General features: G+C 46.9%; 1 protein-coding gene across 2 annotated transcripts; it reads right to left on the minus strand.

Annotated features, from left to right (window-relative positions):
* Positions 1 to 965: 965 nt before the first annotated feature.
* rps14 (ribosomal protein S14) lies at positions 966 to 10,492 on the minus strand. 2 transcript variants are annotated; one of them, XM_069897996.1, is made up of 5 exons: positions 10,387 to 10,492; positions 5,421 to 5,570; positions 3,492 to 3,653; positions 2,626 to 2,702; positions 966 to 1,082 (listed from the first exon to the last, which is right to left on the minus strand). In XM_069897996.1, exons 1-5 carry the CDS (start codon positions 10,485 to 10,487, stop codon positions 1,015 to 1,017), a joined length of 558 nt encoding a protein of 185 aa, XP_069754097.1. In that variant the 5' UTR covers positions 10,488 to 10,492; the 3' UTR covers positions 966 to 1,014. The 2 variants fall into 2 exon arrangements, with proteins under 2 accessions (XP_069754097.1, XP_069754098.1); XM_069897997.1 differs by lacking the exon at positions 10,387 to 10,492 and adding an exon at positions 10,328 to 10,349.
* Between the last annotated feature and the right edge of the window lie 1,516 nt (positions 10,493 to 12,008).

Consider the following 12,008-nt stretch of genomic DNA (forward strand, 5'->3'; position numbering starts at 1 on the left):
GTTTCCATTAGCTTCCCTCCAATTTTCTGTGTCACCCTTTCCCTCAACTTTGGATCCAGAGCCTGCCCATCACCCCACTCTCCATATCCACCTTCTGGCTGCTGATCTGTACTTGTCCAGACACCTGCCTGGTTTTTACTCAAACCTTGAGGAAGGGCTCAGGCCCAAAACATCTTTACCTCCTGTGGCCAAGTTCCTCCAGCATGTGTTTTTTCTACACTATTCCACACTAACAGGGCTCCAAACAGAAAAAAAAGTTCTCAATTGGACAGTTTTATTTTTTTAAAAACATGGCATTATAATATACAAAGCCACAAGGAACAAAATAATGAACAACTACCAATTAGTTCTGTTTTCATTTGACAGAAACCATGCATGGAATCTATGCCTGCTCCCAGAGCACTATCCCAGACACTACCTCACATCCATTAAATCCCTCATTTTCCTGCACTCGAGGTAATGTAAACTTAATGAACCTTTCAGCACATCTCTGGAATGTGGAGACACAGGGCGTGGAGAGGTGGGGAAGATGAGGTGAGACACACAACCAGAAAATGTGGTATCAGGATTGAACCCAGATCACTGGAAGGTCTCACACAGTGCAACACCATAGAAACACATCTGACCAACTGGAGTGCAGACAATTGGCTAATGTGCGTCAAGGTTGGAGATCAATGCTACATTTATTTAAATAAAATACTGTGGGTACATGCACACTGCTCCAACCCTTCCAGTGACACAAAGCAGTGAGAAGTCTGCAGCCCAGGTCAGCTGAGTGCATTGACCCACCTCTACCTTGCCTCGTGTCACCAGCACCCCAACCCCCAAAAAATCCAGAGTCTGACTTTCACAGGTCCTCCTCATTGATAGATCAAATCCAAACGCTATGCTATAGGTATTGTTTTACATGAAAGAGAACAAGTAGGTACATATTGGTGGAAGTAGGGATGAAAATAAAAAGCATCTGGTGATCAGAATTCCTTTATTAGTTACACTGCTACAGATGGGAAGCATCTACAAACGACGACCTCGCCGACCTCCCTTCCTGCGAGTACTGTCCGATGGGATCGGAGTGACATCCTCTGTGAGGTGAGAGGCAAAGTGTCAATCAGCCCATTTCCACTCAAATCAATCCCATTCTGCATCCTTCCATTTAGTAACTGACCGCACATCACTCATATACATCATCATGTTTCCCTTCCTGACTAAGATTTGCTTTTAAACATGCAGCAAGATGCTGTTAGGTGGACGTGGCCTCAATATTGGTTTCAGAGGGACGAGGAGGAAATACTTTCCCTGAGGAGTGATGAATCTGTGGAATTCTCTGTCCAGGGAACTAATTAATGTATTTAAAACACAGATTTTTGGAAAATAGGGGAATTTGGGGGTAAGGCAGGTAGGTGGGCCATAGTTCATGGTCAGCCATGATCTTATTCAATAGCAGAGCAGAGCAAGCTCAACAGCCCAGATGGCCAACTCCTATTTATGATCTGCCTAAAAGGCCAGAGGAATCGATTCTCCGGACATTTTTTTTATACATAGGACGCCAGTGAAATATAGAATAGTTTACATTAATGAGCTGTAAAACTTACCTGTCTGAATTGTTAATTTTACACATCTTGTCCCCCTTTTTCACAATTGCCCCAGATGCCCTTCAATTGACTAACATTTTCTTGTTCGCTGCTTCCTTCTCTGGAAGGGAACAGAAGCCCTTCTCTTAAACCAGATCCTTCATGCAGGGAACGCCCCAAGTAATTGTCACTGGGTGTGGCTTGTCTCAACCCCCTGCACACATTTCACATGGAGTCTGTGGCCAATATCCGTAACATTCAAAAGTAATTTTTAGTTCAATTCCAGGAGGGTATATGCAAATTCCAGCCATTTAAACTGTGCTGCTCAATTACACCCAAATTAACCCAGTGGGACACGCAAGGAGAATGTACAACAGTGGCTTCCAACTTTTTTCTTTCCACTCACATACCACTTTAAGTATTCCCTAGGCCATCAATGCTCTGTGAGTGGGAAGGGAAGGTTGAGAATCACTGCTCAAGACCCAATTGTTACTGAAATATTTTGCTTGAGAAAAATTGTCAGTGGCCCATTTCCTTTGGAGTTCTGAAACCGTGCACATAACGAGTCAATGAGGGACGATTACAACAGTGGTTACTTAAAGTGGTATGTGAGTGGAAAGAAAAAGGTTGAGAACCACTGCACGAGAGGATGTGTGTTTAAGGGGATGGGAAATTTTAAAGGAGATGTTTATGGGAGTGGTGGGTGCCTGGACTGGTTTTTGTGGGGTAGTGGTAGAAGTAGACATAATAGTAGCAATGAAGAGGCTTCTAGAAAGTCACATGGGATGCTTATGTTGATGACGTGCAAGCAGTTATAGTCAGCAGATACACCTGAACCTCACTGTACTACATCCCCATTCTCAGTTCAACGTCCGGCAAGAGGAGCGATGTGAGTGGCTGTACGTGACCTAGCGTCCCCATCAACCAGGGAGTTGCTGGATAGACAAGGATAGATGGAAACGTGTTGCTTTCTGCAGGGGGAACGACACCCTTGGCACGGAGCAGCCAGGGCGTAACTTATCCTGCACCTAACCAGGGGGTCCCATCAACTCACCAATCCGCCCAATTTTCATGCCAGATCGAGCCAAGGCTCTCAGAGCTGACTGTGCTCCAGGCCCAGGGGTCTTGGTCCTGGAAAGAAACAAGAGCATACTTCAAATCCTGCACAGGTACGACCAATAATGGGACCTGAGGCATAAACATAATGATGAAAGGATTCAGCAGGTTGAGGGGTCAATATTCTCTTTCTTCACCAACCCTGACACAGATCCAACAAAAACAAATGCTGGACAAACTGAGGCTACACACAGGAGACTGTAGACGCTGGAATCCAGAACAACACACGATCTGCTGGAGGAACTCAGCGGGTCAATTATCAATCAGCAGTATGGACAATATCTTGGGTTGGAATCCTTATTGAGACAGTCTTAATAAAAGGTTCTGACCCAAATTACTGGCTCTTTTACTCCCACTAATGCTGCTTGACCTGCTGAGTGTCCCCAGATTCCAGGAGCATCTGTGGAAAAAGTTAGTTAGAAGAACAGACTCTGGTCTGGTTCAAAGATTAACTAGTTCCTCTCTAACTGAACTCTTCCAGCATGTCAGTTCTTACTTCTCATTCCTGCACCTATGCTGTACATCCCCATTCTCAGTTCAACGTCTGGCAAGAGGAGTGATTGAGTGGCTGTTCGTGACCTAGCGTCCCCATCAACCAGGGAGTTGCTGGATAGACAAGGATAGATGGAAACGTTTTGCTTTCTGCAGGGGGAACGACACCCTTGGCACAGAGCAGCCAGGGCGTAACTTATCCTGCACCTAACCAGGGGGTCCCATCAACTCACCGATCAGATTTAAAGCTTAATTTTTTTTGAATGGGAAATTAAACCACCAACCAACCAAACTGGCCCCTTAGTTACCGACCTATTGCCTCCAGTTGCTCGGAGTTTGATGTGCAGAGCAGTGATGCCCAGCTCCTTGCACCTCTGGGACACGTCTTGAGCAGCCAACATGGCAGCGTACGGGGAGGACTCGTCTCTGTCTGCTTTCACCTTCATGCCACCAGTGACGCGGCAGATGGTCTCTCTGTGAAAAGATGGAAGTGTGTCACAAAGAAGATTCAACATGCAACACCAAGGACCTCCCAGTGACCAACCATTTTGCTTCTACACCCTTTTGCCACACTGGCACCAAGCAGAGGCCACCCACAAAGTGGAGGAACAATTCTGTCTTGGCTGTTTCCAACCAGTATTGGCCTCTAATTTCTGTGAACTGCCTCCCCTGGTCCCCCTTCCCCTCCTATCATTTTCTGCCCTCTCTCTCATCACCTTGGCTTCTTTCTCTTCTACCCTCCCACCTGCCTCCACTGATTACTTATTATTGCCAATCTGCAACTCATCACTGGACTCATCACCGACATGGACATACCCCAGACCCTAGTCGTCAGAACTGGGCAGGAAGGAAAACCGTTATGCCTGCTGGAGATCAACATTCCCAGCATATCGCTGTAGGGCAGTGTCTTGAGTTCCAACATCTAGACACAGGCAGGGCTTGAAAGCACTGATAATCCAGAGGGATCTGGGGATGGGTCCGGGTTAATAGCTCCTTGAAAGCAGCCATGCAGGTAGAGATAGGTTGGGAAAGGTGTGTGGTGTGCTTGCCTTCACTGGGTGGGGCATCAAATACATTGTTGCTCTACAACACTTGGGTGAGGGTACACGTGGAATACTGTGTCCAATTCTGACTGCCCCATTACAGGAGGGAATGTGGAGGCTTTTAAAGCCACAGGAGAGATTTACCAGAGTGTGGGAAGAGCTGATGGAGATTAATAAAATTACAAAGCACTTGACAGGACAAGTATCACCCATGGGAGGATATACATTAAGGGGAGGGGGAAGTTTAAGGGAGATGTGTGGGGAAAATATTTTACGATGTGGTGGGTGTCAGGAATGAGTTACCAGGGGTAGTGGTGGAAGCAGATATAACTGGAGCGTTGAAGAGACATTTAGATAGAAATATGAAGGGGATGAAGGAATATCCAACAGGTGCAAGCATCAGTCTACGTTTGATTTGGGCATGTTCAGCGGACACAAGGATTGATTAGCCTGCTTTTGTGCTATAAAGTTCCAGGTTCTATAGTGAGGACTATAGGCAGGATATTGGCCTGCCCCAGGGAGAGCAGCCAGCACAGGCCAGTCATTTTACTTCTCATTCCTGCACCTGTGCCGTACATCCCCGTACTCCTTTCAACATCTGGCAAGGGGAGAGATTTGAGTGGTTGTACGTGACCTAGCGTCCCCATCAACCAGAGAGTCGCTGGATAGACAAGGATAGATGGAAACGTATTGCTTTCTGCAGGGGGAACGACACCCTTGGCACGGAGCAGCCAGGGCGTAACTTATCCTGCACCTAACCAGGGGTCCCACCAACTCACCAATCAGATTTAAAGCTTAATTTTTTTTTAAACTAGAAATTAAACCACCAACCGACTGGAGTCGATGGGCTGATGAGGAGGAAACGAGTTCCTTTCTGCAGGGGGAACGACAACCGCAGCACTGAGCAGCCGGGGTGCAACTAATCCTGCACTCCATGGGCTGTCTGTAACCCTGGCAGACTTCTGGATCTGAGCGTCACAGATCATCCACCAAGCTTGGTCCCACATACCCTGTCTATTGGCAGAAAAACATCAATTCTCTGATACAGGTTAGACGGAGAGCCAATAACCACTTTTCACACTGTCTGATCCAGTGTGCATGTTTAGCTGATTTTTCATGCTGTTCTCAGTGGGTACTTCAATTTGTTTATGTATTTTTGATCTCTCCCCCACCAACATCCGTGTTACTGCTCACTCACTTGCCAGACAAGTCCGTTACGTGGACAAAAGTGTCGTTGAAGGAAGCGAAGATGTGGCACACTCCAAAAACATTCTCCCCCTCAGCCACCTGTGGTCCCAAGCTGATCACCTGTTCTTCCTTCTTCTCCTTTCCCTTACGGGGAGCCATTCTGAAAGCAAGTAGCACAGCAGCAATGTGACTCCAGCTGAGTGACATGTACCTCACCTCCGACGACAAGCCATTAACAAACGATTAAATACTCCCTATTAGGCCATCGTATCGCTGGAAACATGGCATACAATTAGCACGCTGCAGGGTCCCAATTGGGCAAGCTTTGGCAAAAAGGAATCTTCTCCAAAAGCAGCTGAGCATCCCCAATCACACTCCAGAAATTCTGGCCTGATATGCAGCAAACCCAGGAGCAGGAATAGGACATTAGGCCCTTTGAGTCTCTTCTCAATAGAATCATGGCTGATTCTTTTTCACAAACACCAGCATGCTTTCTCTAAATATATTGAGCAGTTTCCAGAATAGAGAGAACTGCAAAGGCTCACCATTCTGAGGAGAGATTTCTCAGCTCATCTCTAAGTGACTTTCTTTGCATCCAGCCTGTCAGGCCCAACGTTGAAAGGTCTGAAGCAGAAGATTGAAAACTGAACCGAAGTAAATTACATGAGAGGAACAGCTCCCTTTGCGATCAGCAGTTTGAAGATTCAGCAGTATGCAGTCCATTGCCATGCCTGAATAGGTGATAGGCATGTACGTGAACAATAATTTCCGTCAGCCGAGGTTGCAGGACTGACAAGGATAAAGAAAACGAGTTCCTTTCTGCAGGGGGATCGATGCCCATAGCACTGAGCAGCCAGGGCTTAACCAATCCTGCATTTAGCCACAAAGATGCTTGTACACAGCAAGAGGGGGAATTGCTACGAGAAAATTAAAAACTTATTTCCCTTGCTTTATTTCTCATATGGAACAATTCAGTTTTGCTTTTCCTTCAAAACCATTCTCACTGTTGAAACATCTGCACTGATGCCTTGGAACCTTACAAATGACCTTGCTCCAGAGTGAGCGGTGCGGAACCTAGCTCAACCCCAAAAACTGTCAGCCACCAATTCCAGTGTTACAACATGCCAGTGGAGGAAATCTGAAATACAAGCAAAATTCGGGGTTCATAAATCCTCACCACTTTCAACTCTAGACCCCAACAGCTGCTCAGAGAAAGCATTTCATTTAAAGCTCTAATCCTTTAACCAGTTATTTTAAATCGATGCTCCCTGATTTTCTGTCCCTTTCACTATTCATTCCAGAGTTTAAAAAAAAATCTGCAGTTGCTGGGGTCGAGTGCAAGACACAAATTGTGATGGAGAAATTCAGGTCACATCAATAGGAAATAAATGTTTTGGGCCTGGACCCTTTGTCAGGTAAACAAAATGTCGGCAGGCACCTAAACAAAATGGCTTTCTGCCACCATTTTGCTCATATCTTAATGAAGGGCTGGCTCAAGCCAGAAATGTTGGTTCTGTACCTTTATTTTTGCTATATAAAGTCCAGCTGCGCTGGATGGGTCACGTCTCCAGAATGGAGGACCATCGCCTTCCCAAGATCGTATTATATGGCGAGCTCTCCACTGGCCACCGTGACAGAGGTGCACCAAAGAAAAGGTACAAGGACTGCCTAAAGAAATCTCTTGGTGCCTGCCACATTGACCACCGCCAGTGGGCTGATAACGCCTCAAACCGTGCATCTTGGCGCCTCACAGTTTGGCGGGCAGCAGCCTCCTTTGAAGAAGACCGCAGAGCCCACCTCACTGACAAAAGGCAAAGGAGGAAAAACCCAACACCCAACCCCAACCAACCAATTTTCCCTTGCAACCGCTGCAATCGTGTCTGCCTGTCCCGCATCGGACTGGTCAGCCACAAACGAGCCTGCAGCTGACGTGGACTTTTTACCCCCTCCATAAATCTTCGTCCGCGAAGCCAAGCCAAAGAAAAAAAGAAAAAAAATAAAGTCCAGTTTGACCTGCGGAGTTTCTCCAGCGCACTGGTCAAGACTAAATTTCACCCAAGATGCCCTTGTTAGGGGAAACAACCTGTCTGGACAGTCTTTCTTCACAACTAATTCATCAACACTAGGAACAGCCTCAAATCTCTCCATTCTTCTCTTGCTAAAACTTCTGGCTACCAGAATCAAAACTGCAGCTCAAGAAGCAAAAGGTCAGAATTCTCAGATAACCTCTCTGCTCTTTATAGCTCAAAGGAAAGCCTCTGATTTACCTTGTCAACCACCTTGTCTATCTGCCCAGTTAATATCAAGGAACTGCAGACAGTGAAGATCTCTGCTCCTCCAAATTCCTCATCATCCATCTACAGAAGATTCTTTTGTTTTCCTGCATCTTCCCACGTGTGCTTGGAAAAATCGGCCACATTTTAAGGTTACAGCAGCAAACACTGGCCGAGCAAATTTGAAACATCCTAAAGAAGCAGAGAAGTCAAGGACCTTGGGTTAATTCTGCACATTGGAGATGGTACTGGGGTGGAGTTTCGATGTTCTCCCCAGACCATGTGGCCTTCCACCGGATCCTCTCGTTCTACCTTCCCAACCCTCAAATTCCAAAGATGTGGTTAATTTGTTGTAAAGTATTCTCTTAGTATCCATTAAGTGGCAAAGAAGTCCACTGGAGGGTTGATGGACATGTGAGGCAATGTAAAATGCAGAGCCAGCAATGACCCAGTCAGCTGAAGGCACAAGAGAAGTCCAACCTTCAATAAAACATCAAGGGCTGGCATTCCTTGGCAAATCAGGACAGGAACAATCATACCATGTGTTCCTTCAGCCAGCAAGAAGGATCCTTGAGAAACACAAACTCCAAATTCTTGATCTTGAGCTGGAGGGTAGAGATGTTTCAGGTCAGGACCCTTTCGTCATGATCACCCCTTCATACTTCAGTCTCAATAAAGGGTCCCAACTTGAAATATCGACTGACCATTTCTACCCACACCTTTCAACATCACCTCTGGCTTATCAAGAATTTGACTCACAAGTCGAGTTTTTAAGACAGCAACAGGCCCTTCAGTCCAACTTGACCACACCATCCAAGTTCTCTACCCATACTCCTCCAAACCTTTCCATGTAGCTGTCAATAAATTCTGGCTGCTCACTCCATATACCCATCACCTTAAAAAAACCATATCCCTAATTTAGATTCCACTGCATTGAGGAAAAGACATTGCCTACCATTTTTACCTCCTTCATTCACTACAGTCATCCTACAATCCAAGGGGAAAAGTCCCAGCCTACCATCCCCTCCTTATAACACTTTGGTGTACTGCCCAATTAAGTCAGCATGACGAGGACGCTCTCCCAAAAGATCTTAATAGCGTGGTAGAAGGGTCACAAAAATAGGGCACGCAGTTCAATCTTCCAAAGGTGAAACCATGTGTGTCACCAGGAAGAGAAAACCAGACAAAATATCATACAAACTCTAGGGTGTCAGCCTTGATGACACCAAACAGACCAAATACTTTGGCATCAAAATCTAGAACGACCTGCATTGGAATGATCAGACGGATCTACAATGGTGAAGGTCACAACAGGAGTCTTAAATTTTCTGAGACACAACTTCTGTCAAGTGGTACCTCACTCTTGTCAGACCACATTTGGAATACACAGTAGCGGCATGGGACCCAGACACAAACAAAAACACGACTTCCATCAAAGAGTCGAGAGAAACCCCAATTTGTCACAATATAGAAGAGAAATGAGTGTTACAAAGCTCTTGGATTCATTAAAGTGGGGCTCTCTCCAAGGCAGATGTGAAGCGCACCACCTGACCTGTTTTTACAAAATGCTAAATGGCCACCTCGATATAGACGACCAATCCTACATCGAACTCAAGCCTGCTAGGGGCAGATGAGGGCACGCAGCCCAATTTGTTGTGCCATCTTCCAACACAGATATGTACAGCAATTCATTCTTCTCCCCACAATTAAAGCACAGAATAATCTTAACCCTACCACAGCCAGATCCCATTACATTAAGACAGCTCTTTACAAATCTCCTCCTGAAGCACAACACCCCCCCCCCCGCCCAGTTTAAATTCCATACGGAATATTTTGGAGGATCAAGATCCAAGAACTCCAGGTGCAGGAACATTCTTGAGAAACTTTTCTACACCTGCATCTTAAAGAACACGGTTTGACCTGCTGAGTTTCATCAGCATTGTTTTTACTTCCAACATGGGGTCTACAGACTTTTCTATTTTACTCTCAAAAACCTGATTTCAAAATAACGTTAAAGAACAAAACTTCACCTCATAACAGCCCATCGCTCAGCCGAGACCTCGCCACGAGAGAATCCCTGTCTCCCCACCCATCCTCCGCTGGTGGGTCCTGAGTCTCTCAGCAACACCCACCAAATGGCTCCCCACCCCCATCTACCACCCCCCACCCCCATCCACCACCCCCCCCGCGCCCATCCACCAACCACCCCCCCCCAGCCCCATCCACCCCCCCACCCCCCTCGGCTCCATCCACCGTCTCCCTCCCCATTGCTCCCCAACCCCATCCACCACCACCGCCCCCCGACCCCATCCACCAACCCCCCCCCCCCCCCGGCCCCATCCACCCCCCCCAGCTCCATCCACCGTCTCCCTCCCCATTGCTCCCCACCCCCATCCACCACCCCCCCCGACCTCATCCACCGCCCCCCCGCCCCATCCACCACCGCACCCCGGCCCCATCCACCACCGCACCCCGGCCCCATCCACCGTCTCCCTCCCCATTGCTCCCCGGCCCCATCCACCGCCCCGCCGAGGCCTGCGGCCTAGCGCGGCACCATCCTTCCAAACGTCCCGATGGTCGATGCTGTCGGGGGGTGGGGGTGGGGGTCGGGGGGGGGGGTGGGCGGTGCGGCGGGGCTAGATACCGATTGCCGGCACCGTCCCCAGCGGCCGATGGGCGCGGATTCCGCCGCTCGTCTCCTACCTGCGCCTCCTCACACCGAGCAGCCGCCACAGAGAGAGGTCAAGGGTCGCGGCGTGCGCAAAGCCCCACGGGATAGGGCCTCCCACCCCCACTTTCACCATCTTATTTCACCCTCTTGTCAATTAGCGGCTTTGAACAAACTCAAAAGCGCTTTACACTCATTTTAGATTTAAAAAGTAAAATAAAACAAATTTTAAATTGTTCGATTTAAAGCACCCCCGCAAAAAGATGGCGCCTGGAGCGGGGCAAATGTGTTGTACAGGTCCCCAGAACTACGGCAACTCAATTGCCATTGGGTTGACTGTCATACACACAAGCACAACTTGCATATGCGTCGAAATTCCTACCTGTCACAGCCAAACAGATACTTTGTTAAAAAAACAGCTTTGGTTTGCGAGTCCTCATGCAGGTTATCCGAAAATTGGTTTTTGTTATTTCTGTATTTTTATATTTTGGTGTTTGTATAATTTAAGGGATAGGGAGGGGAGGGTGTAAGGAAGAGGAAATAAGGAATCTAAATCATATTATGTGGAAAGAGAATGTAATATTTTGTTTATTGGATTTGCACAAGTCTTTGGAAAATCAAAAATAAAATATTCAAAAAGTTTATTGTCATCTGATTGTACTAGTCCAACCTGACAAAAACAGCGTTCTCTGGTCCTCGGTGTAAAACATGCAGACAGAACACACCTACAGACAAACAATACATATGCAGGACACATAAATAAATAAATGTTTCAAGAATATGAGAATCTCAGATGTTGAGTGTGAGCTGTTCCTTTGGTCGTTCAGCGTTCTCACTGCCCTTGGGAAGAAGCTGTTCCTTGGCCTGGTGGTGCTGGCTCTGATCCTCCTGGATCTCTTCCCCGACAGGAGCAGTTGAAAGATGCTGGGTGCAGGGTGGAAGGGTCCTCAATGATTTTACATGCCTCTTCAGACAGATCACATCGATTGGGGGGAGGGAGTCTTCAGTGATCCTTTCAGAGCTGAGGCTTTATAAGGCACCGGTGAGACCTCACTTGGAGTGTAGGCTACAGTTTTGGGCTCTTTATTTAAAAAAAGGATGTGTGGGCATTAGGACTTGAAAAGGGGAGGTGCGTTGTTATTCCCAGATACTTTATCTCCTTTTGTAGCCACTTGAACTTACTCTCTCAATGATATTCCTCATAATCCCCTTTTGTTCATGGCATTCTCAATCTTATAATTGATTTTGTATCCTGATATTTTACCATAATCCTCCAGAATGGTCTGTAATTGGCCAATGACCCTACCGGTTTAGTCAAATATAGTAACACATCGTCCACAAATGATTTTGTGTTCTTCCTGGCCCACTCTAAACCTGGATTCCATTAATGGTTCAATGGCTAATATGAATAGAGCTGGGGACAGCGCACAGCCCTGTCTGCTAGACCTGGTCAGTGGGAAAGCTGATGATATTTGCCTGTTGGTAACAACCTTGGCTTTAAATTTATGGTATGGGGCCTTGACCCAATTTATTAATGATTGTCCCAACTCAAATTTTTTCCAACACTTTAAACAAGAAGTCCCACTCCAGTCTATCGAAAGCTTTTTCTGCATCTAGTGCTGTGGCTATACTTGGGACCGCCCTTGACTGTGCCTGT

Source organism: Narcine bancroftii, chromosome 9 (genome assembly GCF_036971445.1).
Source record: "Narcine bancroftii isolate sNarBan1 chromosome 9, sNarBan1.hap1, whole genome shotgun sequence".
In the NCBI taxonomy this organism is placed as follows: Eukaryota; Metazoa; Chordata; class Chondrichthyes; order Torpediniformes; family Narcinidae; genus Narcine; species Narcine bancroftii.